The sequence below is a fragment of the Ahaetulla prasina genome, chromosome 1 (assembly GCF_028640845.1).
Source record: "Ahaetulla prasina isolate Xishuangbanna chromosome 1, ASM2864084v1, whole genome shotgun sequence".
NCBI lineage: Eukaryota > Metazoa > Chordata > Lepidosauria > Squamata > Colubridae > Ahaetulla > Ahaetulla prasina.
In genome coordinates, this window is record NC_080539.1 from 119,658,882 (window position 1) to 119,680,761 (window position 21,880).

General features: G+C 39.2%; 1 protein-coding gene across 1 annotated transcript in view; it reads right to left on the minus strand.

Annotated features, from left to right (window-relative positions):
- CRYBG1 (crystallin beta-gamma domain containing 1) overlaps positions 1–18,448 on the minus strand; it is a 154,156-nt gene extending 135,708 nt beyond the window's left edge. Inside the window, exon 1 of the mRNA XM_058174462.1 lies at positions 17,940–18,448. Within this exon, the coding sequence (XP_058030445.1) occupies positions 17,940–18,274 (335 nt within the window). The 5' untranslated portion in view covers positions 18,275–18,448. The remainder of the gene's footprint in view (positions 1–17,939) is intronic.
- Positions 18,449–21,880: the final 3,432 nt, after the last annotated feature.

The following is a 21,880-nucleotide window of genomic DNA, read 5'->3' on the forward strand; positions in this document are numbered from 1 at the left end:
GTTGTCACTCGCCTCCTCTCCGAAATTGAGTGCGGCGGCAGTGGGGGTGGGGAGGCCGCGTGAGTGCCGGCTGGGGAGCCCGGGATTGGCCCTGGCCCCCAGCCGGCACTTCACGCGGCCTCCCTGCCGCCGCACTCAATTTCGCCGAGAGGAGGGCGAGTGACAAACAAATAGAGTTCTTCTCGCTTGGCGTTGTCACTCGCCTCCTCTCCGAAGCCGAAATTGAGTGCGGCGGCAGTGGGGGTGGGGAGGCCGCCGTGAAGTGCCGGCTGGGGAGCCCGGGATTGGCTCCTGGCCCCCAGCCGGCACTTCACGGCGGCCTCCCCTGCCGCCGCACTCAATTTCGGCCGGAGAGGAGGGCGAGGTGACAACGCCTCCGCCCCCACCGCGGGCAAGAGGAGGACGAGTGAGAGGGGCGAAAATGTCGAACGCCCCTCCGCCCTCCGCCGACCACCGCCGCCGCCATCAAAAGCGGCGGAAGAAAACGCTGAGGCCAGCCGCCGCCCAAAACGAGCCGGCCGAGCTGGCAAAGCATGCCGGCACTTCAATCCCGGCTCCCCAGCCGGCACTTCACGGCGGCCTCCCCACCCACCCACCCCCACCGCCGCCGCACTCAATTTCGGCCGAGAGGAGGGCGAGGTGACAACGCCTCCGAGGGCGAGAGTGACAAACAAATAAAGAGAGTTCTTCGCTTGGCGTTGTCACTCGCCTCCTCTCCGAAATTGAGTGCGAGCGGCAGTGGGGGTGGGGAGGCCGCCGTGAAGTGCCGGCTGGGGAGCCCGGGATTGGCTCCTGGGCCCCAGCCGGCACTTCACGGCGGCCTCTGCCGCTCGCACTCAATTTCGCCGAGAGGAGGGCGAGTGACAAACAAATAGAGTTCTTCGCTTGGCGTTGTCACTCGCCTCCTCTCCAGCCGAAATTGAGTGCGGCGGCAGTGGGGGTGGGTGGGTGGGGAGGCCGCGTGAAGTGCGGCTGGGGAGCCCGGGAGCCAATCCCGGCCCCCAGCCGGCACTTCACGCGGCCTCCCCTGCCGCCGCACTCAATTTCGGCCGGAGAGGAGGCGAGGTGACAACGCCTCCGCCCCCTCCGAGGGCAAGAGGAGGACGAGTGAGAGGGGGGCGAAAATGTCGAACGCCCCCCTCCGCCCTCCGCCGACCACCGCCGCCGCCGCCATCAAAAAGCGGCGGAAGAAAACGCCGGAGGCCAGCCGCCGCCCAAAACGAGCCGGCCGAGCTGGCAAAGCATGCCGGCACTTCAATCCCGGCTCCCCAGCCGGCACTTCACGGCGGCCTCCCCACCCACCCACCCACCCCCACTGCCGCCGCACTCAATTTCGGCTGGAGAGGACGGCGAGTGTGTCAAACGCCAAGGCGAGAAGAACTCTCTTTATTTGTTTGTCACTCGCCTCCTCTTACTGTCCTCCTCTCGCCTCGGAGGGGCGGAGGGGCGTTGTCACTGAATACATCCCAATAAAATGCAAAGGTTTCAAAGCATGTTTTGGAAAAGCAGCGAGGATGGGGGAGAATGCTGCCTTGAATGTGAAAGAAAGCGTGGAAAACTCCAACTACAGTATAAAAAAACATTTGCACTCAGTACTTTTTATTTTATTTTATTTTTTGCCAAGTTTTCCCCAGGGTTTTTTTTCCCCCCTATGGAAATTGGGGAGGTGGGGAGAAAGAGGTGAAAAAGAAAAGCCTCTTGGAAAGCGGAGAAATACGGCAAGAACAAACAATTTCTCCCCCCGAGAGGGGGCAGGAGGAGGAGGAGGAGGAGAGATGGGGCATTGCAAGCTAGGGTGGGAAGAAGGAGGAGGAAGAAGAAGGAGGCAAAAGAAACCGACCCTCGCAGATCAGCAAATTAGCTTTCCTTCTCCAAACCAATTTTTTAAAAAAAAACCCGTTCTACCCAGAGCAAATGGCAAATAAGCAGCCCGTTTTGAGTCTGATTATTGTTTCATGTGGTTGCCCTCTCTGATCTCCTTGTACATGACAAGGCACCTCTAACCCAGCGCTTTGTGTTTGTTATTGGTAATTCTCCTCTCCTTCTTCCATTGGAGTCCTCTCCTTCCTTTCCGAGCAGGCGGGCGATTTACCTTCTCTGCCTCTTTTATTTTCCTGGAGGTGGAGGTGTATTCCTAAGGATGCCTTCAGTGCTGGGGAAGGAGCCGATCCATGGAGGGAGGGGCGACGCTGCCGAGAAGCCGCTGCTTACAGAGGCGAAAGAGCCAGGAGACCTTGGCATAGGTGGGCGGCTGGTGTAAGGCAGGGCAGAACCTTGACCCGCAAGGATCCCGGGAGGTGGGGGACGAAAGAGAGGCAGAGAAGGAGGGAGGGAGGGAAGGAAAAGAAAAGAAAAGGGGGAGTGAAAATAAGAGCAGTCCGAGCAATAAATAAATATTGCTGGGCTGCTTTCCAAAAATCCTCAGCACGGAACTAAAAGTTGCAAGTGTTTTGTGAGTTCAAACAGTCCCTTCCAGACTAACACGTTTCATTAAAAGATACAAAGTTTGGTAAACTGAAGCTCGCTCTGTCCAATGCAAAAAAATCATCATCATCATATAATAATAATAATAATGATAATAATAATAATAATAATAATAATGATGATGATAATGATAATAATGATAATGATAATGATAATAATAATAATAATAATAATAATAATAATGATAATGATAATAATGATAATGATAATAATAATAATAATGATGATGATGATAATGATAATAATGATAATGATAATAATAATAATAATAATAATAATGATGATGATAATAATGATAATAATGATAATGATAATAATAATAATAATAATGATGATGATGATGATGATGATAATGATAATGATAATAATAATAATAATAATAATAATAATAATAATAATAATAATAATAATAATAATAATAATAATATTCAGCCGTGCTTCGCTTTGATGGCAGCCTGACGTAAAATGGGGGGCAGGGGGATACATACACGGTTAGGGAAAATAACAAAACAATGTTTTGGGCTCAATTGCAGTCTTAAATTGAGGACTACCGTACTTGCAATTTGAACCTTATTGGACACTTCATTCCTGGAGGGTTTTTAAAGAACAGACTGGACAATCCTTTGTCTGAAACAGTATAGGATCTCTTGCTTGAGGAGTGGGGACTGGACTAGAAGATCACTGTTAGTTTGGGATATGTTCAGAGCCCACACATCTGATGACATAAAAAAATTGGCAAAGTCATCTCAAGTCACTTTGGCCGTTATTCCAGGTGGGCTTACATCTGTATTGCAGCCCCTAGATGTCAGTTTAAATAAACCTTTCAAGGACCATGTGCGAAGGATGTGGCATGAATGGATGACATCTGGTCAAGCTCGTCTGACAAAAGTTGGAAATCTGAGAAAGCCAGACATAGAACTAATAGCACAGTGGGTTCGTGATGCATGGGAAGATATTCCAGAGGACATGGTGCAACGTGCCTTCAAGAAATGTGGCATTAGTAATGCTATGGATGGCAGTGAAGACAGCGCATTGTATGAGAGTGACAGCAGTGATGATGACGACTGTGAACTCAGTGATGACGACAACGATATGCGGATAACATCACAGAAGCTGAAGTAGCTGAAGCTCTGTTTGGACAAACAGATGATGAGGAGGAGAACTCCAGTTTTGAGGGATTTTAGCTCTCGTTAGCTTGGTTGCTGTTACTTTTAAAGATACTGTATTTTTGATACCATATTCTTTTTGGGGACCCCCTTTTGCACTTTTATTGTTTTTCGTTCAAATAAATATTCATGTTATTTTACTTGGCTCTATCTTTATTTTTTACATTGACCAGTAGCTGCCTCATTTCCCACCCTCGGCTTATACTCGAGTCAATAGTTTTTCCCAGTTTTTGTGGTAAAATTAGGTACCTCAGCTTATATTCGGATCGGCTTATACTCGAGTATATACGGTACTTTAGAGATGCAAATGTGTAGAAATCTAGCAAACTACTAAGGCAACTTCACAAGTAGCTGAAAATGCAGAGAGGTTAACTGACTATAAAACTGACACCAACTTTTATTATGATGGTTTAAACATAAGTCTCTTAACACAACTGAAAGAAGAGCTTCAAGAAAATCAGCAACTTTTAAAAAGACAAATTTGGGACTTTTTTTTTAAGGACTTTAACAAGGTCGAGAAATCCTTGATAAAAAGGGAGGCTTATAACTACTTGATAAATTTTCCAGAGAAAAAAAAGATTTTACTCCATGCAAAGAAGCTGGAAAGAGTGACTTAAAGTTAATGAGTTAACTGGACCAGGGTGGATTTTTATTTGTTTGGTATTTGTCAGTGAAAGAAAGTCTCAATGCAAAATTTGAAAATGTAATTTTTTAATATACATAATACTTAAGTAACTCTTGAAGTATGCAAAATGCTATTGAAAATTTATTTGAGAATATCGATGTTAAGAGAAAGTTAAAGAAAATATTGTAACAATATTACAATATTGTATTGTAATATTGTAAATGTTTAAAGAACATTTATGAGTTTTAAAAAGGATGGGCCGTGGTGGCTCAGGCTGTAAGATAGCCTGTTATTAAAACACAGCAGCCTGCAATTACTGCAGGCTCGAGTCCCCCCAGGCTCAACGTTGACTCAGCCTTCCATCCTTTATAAGGTAGGTAAAATGAGGACCCAGATTGTTGGGGGGGCAATAAGTTGACTTTGTAAATATACAAATAGAATGAGACTATTGCCTTACACGCCCTGAGTCTTCGGAGAAGGGGGGATATAAATGTAAATTTAAAAAAAAGGGATGTTTATAAAACAAAAAAAATATTATTCTATAAGGATAGTTTGGTGTGAGGGATCCAAATTTAATACTGAAATTACTAATTAATAATCCTTCAAAGCCTGTATGTTAAGAAGTTAAAGAAAAAGATGTGTTAGACAATTTAGGTTTTAGAAATGTGTTTAAAGAAAAGTTTAGCATTTTAAAAAGGGTGAAAAAAGAAAGTATTTTTCCTTGTAAGATCAAAGAATCTGAAAGAATACAGTGAACTTTGTTAATAAAAATGGTAATAGTTTTTAAAGATTATTAGGTGCAAATAAAAACACATACTATTTCCATAGCAAGGAAGATAAAGCAGGAATGGTTAAATTGGGCATTTTATTCAAAAAAGAGAATATATTTAAGTACTTGTACTTGTGATGAAAAAAAAATGAAATTTTGACTTTGGTTTTGTCAGTTAGATAGATTTGTTGTTATAGAAATATACTAATATGTAAAAGCAAAAAGTTGAAGCTGGAGTGTTTTTATTTTGTACTGTGCTAAAAAGAGTCAGAAGCCAATGTCTTTTTTTTTTCTTTTTTTCCTTGTACCTCACATTTTCCTTTTCCCCTCTCTTTTTCCTTCTCCTAATTTCTTATTTCTATTTTTCTTTGTATTTTATATATTAAAAAAAAAACTAAAAAAAGATTGGAAGTACTGATCTGTAAATGCTCTTTCTTACATTCGCTACAAAAATAAAGAAAAAAGTAATCTCTTAATAAGCTCCAATTAATCTGTCATCAAAATGCTGAGTCTTGGATATGCCTGGAGGTCACATTCCCACAGTTTATTAATAAAAGTACAACACTATACTGTGAAATTGTAGACAAACCAAACTATATGGATAAACCATGAGTTATTTTGGAGTTTCACACTGACACCAAAATTTTTATTCATATCTTTATTATTTCTTTATCTGCTTACATTTTTTTAGTATACTCTAAAACTACAGATTGTTTCCATGCCAAATTAATATGTGTACTACTTTATTCTGTAGTCAAATGCTTAAATGGTTTTGTTTTTGTTTTGAATCTAGGTGAAATATTCTTGGTACAAGTTTAAACAGAGCCACAGTAATACCAAAATTGGATTTCTAAAAAGTAAATAACTAAACAATTATAAATGCATTAATCCTTGAGGAAAGTACATTTTAAGATTAAACCAGAAAGGGCAAGGTTCAAGAAAGCAGAAGATTAAATAAACTCTTCTCATCAGCATGCCAAAATTGATCATTATAATAGGACAAGCACTTTCCTTGGGCTAATAATTCTAGTGATTATTTGTAACTGGGACATCCAAGTCAAATTAAATTCAAATAAATTTATGTGAAACATAAAATTCAAGTAAGAATGTTAATAAACTATCTCCTTCCTTATTAAATTTGAAGGCAGCATTGGGAGTATACCATACCAGTAATGAAAGTCACTTTTACTCTGTCATCCCTACCATAGTAATATGTATTCTAAGCCAGGCCAAAGTTGTCTTTTGTCTGTTTGTACATGAATTATTTGCTTTATAATTTCATCACCTGTCCCTTCTCAAAAAAACACTGGTTCAGCTTTCTAGACAGAGCACATAGGAGAAATGCTGTAAATGTGACACTCTAGATAGAGGTGGGAAATTAATTTTCCCAAGGGGCCACATGAGAAACGGGGACTGTTCATGGAGGGCCAAAGCAATAGTCCCCAGCTGCACTTCAACCAAGGTGGCAGTGGGTCCCCTCACATGATTACCCCCACCACTGCCTCCTCAAACTCCTCAAACTGCTCAGGTGATGGGTGAGCTCTGCACAGATGCAGAAAAGTGCTTTCTCTCCTTGTCCTCCCATGGCCCATCAGCCAACTGAAGGAGCACAGAGTGACTGTGTAGAGTTGGACCTTACTTGGCTTTCTCTCCACCCCCTGTGGCGCACTTATTTATATTTGATTTCTAATTTCCAGCTGACCTTACAGAGGCTGGACAGGGACAGCTAAAGTGTGGAATGTGGCCCAGCAGCTGTAAGATTCCCAGGCCTGCTCTAGTGTTTCTTGAAGTATGATCCAAAGAACCCTGGCGCTTCCTCAAGACCCTCTCAGGGGTGTGTTGTTGTTAGTTGCAAAGTCGTGTCCGACCCATCGCAACCCCATGGACAACATTCCTCCAGGCCTTCCTGTCCTCTACCATCCTCTGGAGTCCATTTAAACTCATGCCTACTACTTCAGTGACTCCATCCAGCCACCTCGTTCTCTGTCATCCCTTTCTTCTTTTGCCCTCAATCTGTCCCAGCATTAGGCTCTTCTCCAGTGAGTCCTTCTTTCTCATTAGGTGGCCAAAGTATTTGAGTTTCATCATCAGGATCTGGTCTTCTAAACAGCAGTTAGGGCTGATCTCCTCTAGAACTGACTTGTTTGTTCACAAGTCCCTTGCAGTCCAAGGGACTCGCAGGAGTCTTCTGCAGCACCAGAGTTCAGAGTTCAATTCTTTGGCACTCAGCCTTTCTTATGGTCCAACCTTCACAGCCATACATTGCAACTGGGAAAACCATAGCTTTGACTATATGCACTTTGGTTGGCAGGGTGATGTCTTTGCTTTTTAGTACGCTGTCTAGATTTGTCATAGCTTTCCTCCCCAGGAGCAAGCGTCTTTTAATTTCTTGGCTGCAGTCCCCATCTGCGGTAATCTTGGAGCCCAGGAAAATAAAATCTGTCACTACCTCCATTTCTTCACCATCTATCTGCCAGGAATTGAAAGGGACGGATGCCATGATTTTAGTTTTCTTAATGTTGAGTTTCAAACCAACTTTTGCACTCTCCTCCTTCATCTGCATCAAGAGACTCTTTAGTTCCTCTTCGCTTTCTGCCATTAGAGTGGTATCATCTGCATATCTGAGGTTGTTGATATTTCTTCCGGCAATCTTAATTCCAATTTTTTGTTCATCTAGCCCTGCCTTTCTCATGATGTGTACAAAATCATAATTATTTGCCAGATATTGAAGATATTTATAAAAATTTAAAACAGGGGTGTCAAACTCAAGGCCTGCAGGCTGCTTCTGGCCTGCAGGGCACTTAGATCTGGCCCCTTGGCCTAGTCTGGAAACAGCATAGAACCAGCCTGCAGTGCCTCTGTCAGCGAAAATGGAGCGGGGGGGGGGGGGCCTGCATGAAAACAAACTAAAAACAAAACAAAAGGAGAAATGTTTCCCTTTTGCATTTGAGAATGCAAGAAAGGACAGGAAAGACAAAGGGAAAGAGGAAATACAATGAAAAAGAAGGGAAGATGGGAAGAGAGCAAAGAAGGAAAAATAAGGAAAGGGGGAAGGAAGAAGAAAGAATGAAGAGGGAAGGAAAAAGAAAAAGAAGAAAAGGAAGGAAGGAAGGAGGGAGGAAGGGAAAGGACAGGAAGGAAGGAAGGAAGGAAGGAAGGAAGGAAGGAAGGAAGGAAGGAAGGAAGGAAGGAAGGAAGGAAGGAAGGAAATAATGAAAGTAAGGGAGGGTCTCAGAGAAGTCCTGCCTTAGCACTTGGCCACCACAGGTACCCCTGACACAAGTCCCATGTCACACCCACCATGGCTATCCCCACCCCCGTCCATCACCCCCAGCACTCCAAAGTCAATCACAATCCTAATGTGGCCCTCAATGAAATAGAGTTTGATACCCAATTTAAAACAATCTGACTCTTATTTTTATTTATTTTTTAAAAATATAGTTTTTTATAAAAAATATTTAGTTAATAGCTAATTGTTTAATACTGTCATCTTACATTATTCAATAAATAAATATATGAATGTCAATTTTAATTTTTAATATAGTAAATATTGATCAATATAACCTATTCAAACAAAAGCTCTCCTCCATAATTTTCAACTGGGAAGGAGTCCTGAGAATAAGAAACATTAGTCTAGATCAGAGGTCCCCAACCTTTAGTCTTTGGTCTGACACCGGTCCACAACATGCCAGCAACCCATCTGCGGCAGCACACGAAACCACACTCTCTCGCTCCATAGAAAAATCTCTCTCCATGGAACTGGTCATTGGTGCCCAAAAGGTTGGGGGTACTGCTCTAGATAACTAGTAAATCTTACAAAATATTTAACAAATTTTCTATATAACATATTGCATGTTACAATCACAACACTCTGATTAGCCCTGCTGAAAAATTAAGTAATTGCTTTAAAAGGAATATTGTATCTTGTAAGTGCATGCTTCAAATCTTTTGTATCACTGCCCAGAATTTTTCTCAACTTACCATCTTAATCCTACAGTTACCATTTCTAGAGACAATATAATTAGGAACAAGAAATGCAATAATTTCTGTTTCTGTTCAACATTTTTCCTGAAAATTGAAATATGGAATATCACAGTTCCCCATTTAAACATTTCAGTTACTAATCTGATAGCAGCCAAGCCATAAACCAATAATTTAAACAAAAAGCACAACCCACCAGTCTACCTATTTCAATTTAACAGGAATTCATACATATATACATAGTGTATATATCCATCGTACTGTTGTTTCCTTTCAGGGTAAGCAATATTACAAAGAGCACAATAAATTAGTTACAAATAGCAATCTAAGAAATTAAAAAATGGAATAAGAAACATAGTTTGCCCCAACATAATTCATGATACTTCTCCATAGCTATTTAACCTTGCAAACCATGTTAACTTCCACTAGATCCAGATAGCAATGCATTGCCTCTTGTTCATTAAACTTTTCAATTCTCATATCACTTGACTGAACCACAACTTTTTAAATCTTATATTTCTACTTTACATATCTAATCATCCTTGAAATATTTGTTTTGCAATTTGATTCTCATTCATTTTTTCTCGATGATCAAATCATTTCTTTCAGACAGGCACAAGCTAATCATTTATAAATTCAATCTTCATTCATTTAGTACCCATTCCTTTTTGACTCTTATTTTATCACACAAGCTTTTTAAGTATTGTATTATCCAATTTACATTTAATTTTCTGCTGACATCCCCAATTCTCTCTTTCATATAACATAGTAGGCAGAAATGCATTTTTATAAATAGCAATTTTATTTCTTTTGACAACACTTATACAATAGTGCCACATTTTTTCATCCATTCCCCTATTTTTAGTAATTATTCTTCAAAGCCACTAAATTAATCTATTTCCTCTAGTTTTAATTAAATTTAATGCTAAAAAGTTTATGCTAGATAGCTAATTTGAGTTGATTTAGGAATGAGGATCAAATTAACACAAGGATTTTAAAAGTAATTTTGATGGGAAATTAATTGATTTGACCTGCCCTCTGTAAAATTAACAGGAACTCAATTCCAGTAATTATTTTCACTTTTCAGTCAATATAAATATATGACTTCTGAAAAAAATATATTCATACAAATGTACTATGGCAGTATCAACAACCTATTCTTATGTTTGGTCCCATTATACACTCTCATGCACTGAGAATCCTCACTGGGGTATTTTCTCCTTTTCCTCCCCATTTAGGTTTAGTGATTGTGCCACTGTGTCAACTCCTCTCACACTGATATCACATTACAATATCAAAGTACAATTCTTGAATACATTTAAATCAGAGGTGTCAAACTTGTGGCCCGTGGCCCAGATGCATCATGCGCTGGCCATGCCCACCCCCATTTTAGCAAAGGGGAGAAAAGTCATGATACATCACATGACAACAACACGACTCCGTGAGTTTGACACCCCTGTTTTAAATGGATGAAACTATTGAAAATACCTATTTGGAAATTATGATGTAAACTTAGAAAGAGATATATACACTAGTGTAAAATATAAATGGATTTATAACTGTTAAGATTGTAAGCTGATTCTTTGTACCTTTTCTTTTTTCCCTTTTTTCTATATATTTCTTTTTTTTTAATCTTTTTTTTTCTTTTTCCTTTCTTTGCGCTTTTTCTTCTTTTCTTTCTTCTTTTTCCAAATTCAGAGTGATTTGCTTTTATATTGTAATTAAATCTTCAAAAATTATATAAATTCAAAAGCATGCAAATGCAAGTAGATTAATAGGTACCACTTTGGTGGGGAGGTAATGACGACTTTGATGTATAACCATGCTGGGCATGATTCAGATATAGATATATATCTATATAATACATTTCTAGGAAGAAATAAAGATTATACTTTGTCATGCATGTCAGCATCCTATGGAAAAGAAGGTTCATGGGAAGAGGCTAGAAAAGCATCTAATTTTATAAACATTTACTCTACTACATTCTGGGCAGAACATTCCAAAGAAATATAAGTTACAAACATTTAAAACTGATAGCACTGCAGCTTGTGTCAATATTTGGCTCAGTTCTCTCTCTTAAAAAGAAAGTCAGAAAAGGAAAGTCAATTATCTTTGTTTTGAACAGAAGATTTTCAGATTGGCAGCTATTAAGCAATCTTACTTGATTATTCCAGTCTCAGTGCATGAAAAGCCATTTCACACTGATTTCTGCATAGTTAAGCCTACAAAAACATTGTTACAGTAATTTTATGTATGGCAGTTTAGGTTAGACAAAATAAAGTATAACTTAAAACCACAGAGCTGCATGCAGTGAAGAGTCATGTGAATTGGCTTGAATGAGAAAAGGAAGAAATACCAAGCAAAATAAAAATCAACAATGAACCACCTCTCATTCATGACACACACACACCACAGTTATGCAAGTGAATCCTTTTAAACTTGAATTCCATTCATTCTGTTCATGTTTATATTTAAACATTGGGACATTGATATTGCGGAGAAATAGATGAAAGAGTTAAGAATATTTATGAAAAACAGCATACACCCAATAAGCATTCTATTTTTAGTTCCTTGAATATGTTTTTTCAATTGTAGATTGAAAATATTTTTGAACTTCTAATTATTTTGTCAAATTGCTTTGTGATAAAATAACATAACCAAAATATTAACCATCTTGACAATATTTTTAAGAAAGAATGGTGGGTAATTTAAAATGAATTTTCTATTCAACTATATACATGGTACATTATTTTAACATAATATATTTAATTTATTAACTACGTAGAATTATAGAAAATATTGTTAGAATGAACCATGGAAATTACCTAATTTACTTCCCTGCCCACTGTGGGAGTACACCTCTACAATAGCTCTGAGAAATGATAATCTAGTCTCTGTTTAAACATTATCAATGCATGAAAAGCTATCACCTCTAGTGGCAATCTGTTCTACTGTTAAACATGCTGTGGTCACCAACTGAAATTTATATCATTATAAATTAAATGATTAAATGACCACTGGTTTTTATTCTGCTTTCAGGAGCAAGCCTGAAAATTCTGAATCATCTAAGAAAACTCCAACAACAGGACACTTCAGTAATTTCACATTACCTAACAGGAATAGATCAACACAATAGATACAGGTTATAATGTTATGATGCTTCTGGTGTGGTACTTGTTTATGATAAATATTTTCTCCTGATGTCAGCCAAATATCTAATCAGCATTTGAAGGTATTTCATAGGTATTTAGCGTCCAACCTATCTTTAGTTCAGTCTGATCAATCCTCATTGTGTTTCTTTTTGTGAATTCCAATTTTATAAATGTCTTCATTCCAAAAGTCTAAACATTGGGCAACTGTAGCAGTTATACCTATTTATGTAATAGCTGCCAAACTATGAAAATAATGGTAAAAAATTATTGTTTCTATGAATAAAAATAACAGCAAGAACATAAACTTTCATTTTCATGTAATCTTCCACTAACAGATTAATTATAAAGAAGAGAATTGATTGCAGCTATTATTCTAAATCTACTTCCTATATAAGTGCATTATAAATTGGGACTGAAATATTTAAATACGTATGCTTTCTAAAGAAAATTTCTTTTAGTTTATTTCTCTTCACCCATAAATATATCTAAATAATATATTCATTTTGAGTTAAAGTATTTACTCTTAAGTTTATTATTAATACAAGTATTCTTTTAGTTGGAAAACAAACTTCTCAAATAAATTTAATTAAGCAAAAGAAATGGTGGATTATATTTAAACAACTTTTTTATTCTGAACCACATTCATTCTTGGGCACATAAATGTTGCTGCACTTCACTGATTGGCTTGACCAATAGTCGAATGCTGTGAAACAGTGGTCACCAACTGGTAGTCTGTGGACCACTGGTAGTCCGTGAGAAAATTTTGTTGGTCTGCAGAAAAATTATTTGCGCTTTTTATATTGTACTAAATCAGGGGTCCTCAAACTACTGCCCCTGGGACAGATACATGCAATGAACATTTGTGTTGCTGCAGAGTGTCTCCCTTTTGGGTCTTTTTGTGTGGGTTGGAGGACGCCAGAAATTCTGATGGGTCTGCTTCAGCCTCCTGATGTGGGGCTTTGGGCGAAGGCTGGAAGGAAGTGCCACTGGTGGCGAAGAGCCGGAGGGCCTCATTCCAGTGGGACTGCATCATGGCCTGGAACTGACTAACCATCTCAGCCTGCTGAGCCTCCAGGCGCCAGTATCTGGTCTTGCATTCCCGCAGGTCTTCCCTCTGCTTGAAAAGTCCTCAGCCTCCTTCTCAGTCAGATCCAATTTGAACTGGGCTGTTTTGCCAACTCTTTCTCGTGGCAGCTGCTTAGCTCCAATAATTGCTTCCTGTTGGGGCCCTAAGGAGCCTGGGTGGGCAGGCAAGAAATGGCTGGGAGAGGACGGGTGAGTAGAGGCTGGCAAGGCGCCCTTCGATGTGAGTGACATCGAGTTGGCCACACCCACCCATGACACATGAACACCTAGCCACGCCTCCCAGCTGGTCATCAGGCAGGTCATGTTAGTGGTCCGCGGGATTTAAAATTATGAATTTAGTGGTCCCTGAGGTCCGAAAGGTTGGTGACCCCTGCTGTGAAAGATGACAAACCCATAATATGGCTAGCTCAGTTTGATTGTGTGTCCAGTTAACTGCGAGGCTTTGTACCCAGTTTATTCAGAAGATCACAGTTAAACAATCTCAATTTGGTTGCAAGTATGAATCAAAGAACAACCTCAGAGCATTGATATATTTTCAGCTGGTATTATCCAGATGTATTAAACTTTATATATAATTTAATAAATCTTTTGAGATATTAGGGTAAATTTCATATTGGAAACTACACAGAAAATTGAATACCTGAATATTTAAACACTAAAATGTTTAAGAAACAATTCAAATATACAGTAGTACAAGGAATTTGCTGATTTCATGAGAGACCAGAATTTATTGTTACCAAATTATCAAGTCTAAAGTTAAATAGTCAATACATACCATGACTCATAATGTTCTATCATTAATCATTCCTATATTTCTCTATATTTTAAAAGTTTTATTTTAACATTTATTTTGGGAGTTACCTTGATAGTAATATTAAAAGGTGGTCAATATACATTAAAAGTCATCTAGTTCCTTAAATGTAAGTTTCATTCATCATGCTAATTTTTACTTTTGAGTAACATTGGTTAGATTTGGGGTGTTAACTTTACATAATTAGTTCAGGAAATATAAGTTATCTATTGCCATATTAATTATACTCTAGCAATTAGGATGCTATAATCTCAGCTGTAAAAGGCATGCAAAGGTATTAATCACCAGCTGATTCAACAGTGACAAAAGGAAATACTTCAAATAGTCTACTTTATAATTAAGATACCTGAAGTTATTACCCAAAATTTACAGAGATGGTTACTGACTTATGTAACTTTAAAAAAAAAACCTAAACAAAATTATGTTCCATATTTGAAAGCAAGAAATTGGTTCATCATAAGTCAGCTCCTATAGTTCTCAAAATGAGTCTTTTCAGAAACAGACGTAGGTAAACCTCAAGTGATTTCTTACTATAAGCAAGGACCACAATACCGCATTAGAGTTTATAGGTAATCCTCAATTTATTACAATTAAGCTCCAAATTTCCATTGCCAAGAATGACAATTATTGAGTTTTATCCCATTTTACAACCTTTCTTGCCAAAGTTATTAAATGAATCACTGTATTTGTCAAGTCAGTAACACAGTTATTAAGTGAATCTGGCTTCCCCATTGATTTTGCTTGTCAAAAGGCCACAAAAGATGATAACCTGACCCCAAGCAGCAATCATAAATACTTGCCAGGTCCCAAACGTCTGAATTTTGATCACATGACATGGAGTGCTGCAATGGTCATAAGTGTAAAAACTGGTTATAAGTCACTTTTTTCAATGCCATTGTAACTTTAAATGGTCATTAAATGAATCATTGTAACTTGCTACAAACCTGCATTTGGTTTACAGCTCACTCCAATTTACATGCTCAGGATGCTAACATCACATCCTTGCAAATGTTAAAGTAGATTCAAGGCTAAAAACCTGTATACTAGTTTTCTATAAGTGTCTTTTCTGTAAGAGTTCTCTTTTCTCCCCACCCCCATCTCATTCTTAAGATGCTAAGAAGATAATCTATTTTGGTGATGTCTTGAATTTGATTTGTTTTTATAAGTGATGGAAGTCTATCACATATAATAAATAGATCCTCAGTATGTTTTCCCTTTAAACTGGAATTTAAACTATTAATAAGCTGGAGATATTACAAGCTATTGTGTCTGAATGGAAGACTAGAGACTCATACATGTCTCTTCAACTCAATCCACCCATGAGGATCTTTTCAAGCTTTCTTTGTCAATAGAAAAAAGTGACTTTTTCATTAAATAATAAAAGGTATGGGTGAAAAAAATGCAGAAGAAATTTTCAACACAAGACTACATTACATATATTAAACTATTTTTAGGTTATTTTCAAACAGGTGACCATCACCAACACTTGAATTTTTTTGTTTGATAGTCTTAGAATGAACAAGGAATTAAAGTGGTCTTTTTTTAGATCAGAAATACTATATTATTTTTGTTTGTACATCCCATAATGCTCAGTACACAAGGTCATTGAAAGCTCAGCCTGCATTAATTGTAATACATATTTGACTCCATTTTGTTTTTAATTAATATTTTAATTAGCAATAAAATACTTTTTTGCATTTTTTTCATTCAACAAGTCATTCCAAAGTATTATAGTGTCAATGTATGTGACGCAATGTATGCGCTATAGTGATAACGCAACAATTCTAAAGATTAAAAAAAGTTCTCATTTCTATCAAAATACAATCAGAAAAGCTTTATTATGATATTTCACCTAAACTTCTCATTTAAAATGTGTTCAAAATAGGTAAAGCTGTATTAAAAGCAAAAGTACACCATAAAATGGCTCTTACAGCAAAGATTAGAAATGTGGATGACAGAGTGATCACAATTCACTTTTTTAATACAACATTGCTTATCTCAAAACTTCACCCTTAAAAGAATCTAAAGGTAGTCCTCTCTTATCAAGTGTCTTGTTCAGGGACCAAAGTTGTGACAACATTGAAAAAGTAGGTTAACAACTGGTCCTTGAACTTGCCGCTCTCTGTGTCTCCACAGTTACATGATCCTGACTCAGCCAGTTTGCGAACTGGGGCACATTTGCAATGGTCACAGTGTAACAAGGTCATGAGATCGCCTTTTATGATCTTCACAAGCAAAGTTAGTGAGAATGCTGACAGGAAGTTTGCAAACCATAGTCACTTGATGTCACACTTAACCACCTGTGGTGATTCGCTTAACTAAAAGTGGAACCAATGTTTGAATCCAGTATGATCACATGATGTCTCATGTAATGACTCTGTCACTTAGTAAGAGTTGCCAATCCCAACTGCAGTCAGTAAGTGAGGATTACTCATATAGGTGTCTATCTCTTTTCATTATAAAAAAGTGAAACTGGATTTTTGGGACCTAAGACAGATGGGAAAACCTACAGGGAATATACGATACTTTATCATATTTTAGGATAACAATGCCCAATAAAATTAGAAAATGAAAAATGTGAAAAATGTGAAAACATGTCTAAACTGAACAGTTGGATGACTTCTTGCATTAGAACTGCAAGAAAATCCCTACCAATGCATTTCAGAGACATACAGGATGTAAAGTGACACATACTTCAGGATAATTATGATGTTAGGAACTCAGATCTTGATATTCTACCTGCCACTGTCATTGTATCTGCGATGCTTTGGAAGAACACCAATTTCAAGGTTCAGTCTGACTACTAGATCAATTCCATCTACTGGTGACACATCTATTGATACTGAAGAATTTTCTTTAAAATAAGAAACCAACATCACAGAACTTCTCTATTTGGTAAGCAACACAGATGTGTAAAGGATGGTGAGTCAGCAAACCAAAGAACATAATAACATTAGTCATCCCTGGGCCCATCTAGTCCATCAGTCTATTCCCAAATGGCCAGTCAGAAACAGAAAGAAGCCCAGCATATGGCCTTCAGAGGCAGCTCTTCCCCCATCAAGGCTAACAGCCATTGATCCCTCTGGCCCCAACTCTTTTTTGAAGCTAGCCAAGTAGGCGGCCACTCATCTTGTGATGGCAAATTCCAGAGTTTAATTATGTGTTGTTAAAAGGAACCTTTCTGTCTGTCCTGATTCTTCCAGGATTCAATTTCATTGGGTGATTTTTTTTGGGGGGGGGGGGGTTGATTGTAGCATTTTGGGGATGGGGAAAAGACTGAGGGGAGACATTGCAACTGTTAGGGAGGCCGTTGCCATGACCAAATGTCCTCTCCCAAATCCCAACGGTTTGGTAAGACCACAACAAACAACAGGTGGAAGAAGCAAACAAGCAGTGCCGCTGCGCCTTTAAGACCCAGAGCTCCGGGAAAAGGATCATGCAAGGGCGGCGCTTGCTTTTGCTTCGCACTTTGGGAGAAAGGGTACGTTTCAGCAAAACCCACCCAGCTGTGGCGGAGGAGGACCCTCCTCCGTTCGTCCGAGAGCAGCGTCCGTCGGGAAAAGATACAGGGACGCCGCTCGTTTTTCCTCGCTGGCAACAAACCCTTCAAAGAAGAATTTGGGTCACCCCAAAACCACCTGAAGCAAAAGAGGGAGGAAGTGGGGAGTCGGGGTGCTGCTGGAGGGGGGGGAGAGGAGGGCAGACCCTCCTATTCCGGGGGGGGGGGAAAGCGGGGTGGGCAGCAGCAAATACGAGGCTTGTGGTTGTACCAAGAGTGGGGAGGGGGGCGAGCAAGAGAGGCGCCTTGCAAGACGCAGGTGGATGGGCGCGCCTGCAGAGATGACAACAACCAGGCCGGGATTACCTGTTGGTGGGAGTCGTGGGCTCCGAAGCGTCGAAGGAGGGCGCGAACAGGGCAGAGGGGACCGCGCTGTCCCCCGCTGCTTCTTCGTCCTTACTCTGCTGCTGCTGTTTCTTCTTCAAGCGCCAGTGCCCGAAAGCCGACCGCTTCTTACGCTCTCCCGAAACGATGGAGGTGGTGGAGGAGCAGCTGGCGCGATGTTCCCGCCGCCCTTCTAAGCACGGCGACGGACAAGGCGAGGAAAGCGGCGTATCCTTACCCAGGTCCGGTTCGGAGTCCTCGGACTCGCTCCTATGGTGGAAGAGTCGCCCGAGCCTCTTGAAGCCTCCTTTCTCCATGCTGAGCAAACGGGAGCTGAGGGTGACTCCCCAGGCTCGGCGGTTGCAAACCGCCTTTGGCAAGCGGCTGAAGGATGGCCGGGGAGGAGAAGCGCTCGGTTTGCGCGGTCCGTCGGGAGACGGTTAGAGAGGAGGAGGAGGGGAGAAAGAAAGCGCCTCCTAAAGGTAGCAGGAGCTGCTCCTAACCGCGGCTCGGACCGCGCCCTTCCCACCTCCTTAGCTGTGCGTGTGCAAACTTTCCAGCGAGAGCCTTGAATTCGCCTGTCTCCGCGGGTTCTCCTCCGCGTTTCTTCGTGCCTTTTAGCGAGTTTCATCTCTCGCTCTTGTTCCCTGCAGTTACTTTTCTCGGGTGTCGGGAACCTGTCTTGTTTAAAGGGTTGCCCGTTCGTTATCTCGAGCTCCCTTAACGCGCCTTACCCAGGAAGAGAAAGGCTAGGCTTGATCTGAGGGTGCTGATTGTAAGGCAACAATAAGTACTGTTGTTGCTTTTCTGATGGAAACGAAATTATCAACAGTTTGGGTTCCCCACACAAGAAAGGGCTGCAGGTTTCCAGAAGCCCATACGAACAAGATACATTTAAGGTAGTACTCCGCGATAGGCTGTTTTCTTCGCTGTCAAACGCCCACCCCTTCTCCATTAATGTGGTAATCCTCTTCTCGTCATTGAATTTAGATTTATTTCTGAGAATACAGGCGTGTAGTAGCTTGAGCTCTAAACCTGATTCTAAACTTTGCAAATCGGAAAAATGTATACCTAGGAAAAGAGTAAAAGCAAAGCAAAGAGCGCATTGGAATGGGGTGTATGGTAACTAGCCTATTCATGAATTCTAGGTACATTTTTTAAATAGTAACATTTCTTTCCAGATAATACACCTGATACTCTAGGAATTACCCCGCCACCCTTCAATTTATGATAGAAAAAAGTTCCTCTTTTGGCTCCAGTAATGCAAAATTTTAAAAATTATATTGATGTTTGGATGAAAAATAACACCTAAGGACATCATCTGTCTTTGCGGACAACAGAGGCTCTTAATTATAATCAATGATTTGGAGTACTGCAGCACTTAAAAAAAATTTAGTGGAATCTGAACTGATAAAATGGCCAAGGCTTGGCCTAACTGCCTGTATCCTTATTCCATGAAGGTTTCAAAAACACACATCTAATATTTAATTTCTGTTGATATCCAAACCAACTTACCATAAAAAAACACATAAAAATAATAAAGGGGAGTGGGCATATTTGCTGCTGCCATAGTCTTTGTAGGTCCTAGAATTTGTCTGTCAGGCAAACCTCTGGTTTTGCCTTGTTTTCCTGTCATCTATTATTTCCATTATATTTTTTCTAGCCTACTTCCACTTCCCTGAGAAAATATTTATGTATGTCTCTTCAAAAGTTCTATTCAGCTGAATGGAATTTGCTTCCAAATGAATAGATAGACTATTACCACATTGAAACATAGATTAAAAATACATATTTCAGACTAGCCATTTTTGTTTCAATGATTCTGGGTTTCAAATAAAACAAATTCTTATGGGAAAAGTAAGGCAACAGTGGATCAGATGAACTGCACTCTCCTGTTCTCTTTTCAGCAATTCCCAACATGGAGTATTCTACCTCTGACTCCCTTAAACTGGCAATATCCTGGGTTTTGGGGGGAAGGAGATTTATCCCCATCTCAACATTACTGCCCAAAATAAAACAAGCCTGTTTACCATATTTGGAATAAAACAACTCAATTTGTACCACTTACTAACCAAAACACCTGATGTGTGTTTCTATTCAGACTCAGCTAGATCTCCATCTGGAATATTCTGACATCCCTACAAATTATCCAATATTATTATTTAAGAAGTATGTAGTTGGGTTGTCATCCAATTATTAACAGCTTACCTGGTTCACATTTTAACCACAAAATCACCCTGGATGCTGTTAGCCGATTCTAGAATAAACTGTACCCAAACATTAATAAGGATAAGCTGTTCTTTTTTAAATTGAACAGGTACTGGTAATTTAATAATAATAACTTGCTTAACTAACTTGGTCAAATATCACTGACTGCTCGAATCACATTTATGGGACCTTTAAAAAATGGACCCACAATAATAATAGAGTGAATCCTATGTCTGCAAATCTTTCATTCCCAGGCTGTCCTCTTTAACATATTTAAGAACACTTTCTTTAATGTGGTTTCAAATGACTCAGTAGATTCAGTTTCTATATTGTTTCTTCAGTGTGCTTTCTTACACAGATTTAAGCAAAATGGGCATTTTTTTAACTGGGGAAAATAATTTTAGGTTTGTTTTTCAATGTAACATTACATTAAGCCAAAATGTTTATTCAGCTTCAGCTTGATAAATTAAGTGAACCTAACCAATTATGGTTAAGGAAACCATGTGGGAAAGTCATTAAGAAATAATTAAACTCATTCATCAAAACCTAAAACCAAACATTTCTTAGTGAACTCATAACTGATACAATTTTATAATACAAAATTCAATTCCATGTTTTTTAATATAGGGGTGTGTTTATAAGTGATTAAAAGTACACAAAACAGGAAACAAGTTTTATTTCTAGCCCAAGGCAAAGTATCACATTCAAACATTTGGGATTGGATTATTGAATTGGATAATTTATTTGTAATTATTTTGAATTAATTATTCATTCTATTTATAATCTTACAATTTAGATTGTTTATTAGTTTAAATAATTTGGGTTATTGTGTATTTATATTGCAAAGCTGTTGGTGGTTTTTAATAATTATAAGCAACATAAAAGTTTTAAGTAGTTTCTATGGTACTAGGAACTATGTAAAATTCTATAATCATGGAGTTTATAAATTAAACAATCGCACTGAGTCTCATGTCACTCTTGTCAGGCCTTCTGGGGGAATTCAATTTTCAAGAGTTTGGGAAATAATTAGAACAATTGGATCCAACATAATTTCTAAGGATTCATTTGAAACAAAACCCCAAGTGGTTTGGCTGTTTATGTTTCAGATAAAACAAAACCTGGAATGTTCCTGATTTTATAGAGCAAGTAGGAAAAGACGGTGGTTGTTGCCTCCATTTCACCTCAATAAACATTTCATTCATTCTCCCTGTTGGTTTCTTTATTGCACTATTTCATACTGCAATGGTTGATGCTTGTAAGGGGAAGCAGGATAACATACTGTTTTCTAGTGATTAAACTTATTCCTGAATGGACATTTCTAATCAGAGTTCAGGGAAGGAGAGTTTAAGTCCTTAGGCATTCCAAGAGTCCCAGAATCTGCCCTTTACAATACTTTGCTTAATCGCTAGGAGAAGTTATCTGTCAGTTTCATTAGTGAATTGATTTTAGCCAAACTTATATGATCATCCCAGGCCAAGAAGGAGGGGGCAGTGGGCATTCTGATCCAGTGACTGGTGGTTGTGAGGGACAGTATGGAAAGGAACTTAGAGTGTATCCCAGGCAGATGTAATTGTTTTACAGAAAACATCTAATTCTGTTGATGTTGTTTCAGGCAGAATGATGTTATCTTTCAAAGAGCTGGTATGTGATTTGGGAGTTCTCCCAGATACATGGTTCCTGCTATAGTGTCTGGCCAATTCTGGCTAATCTGCAAC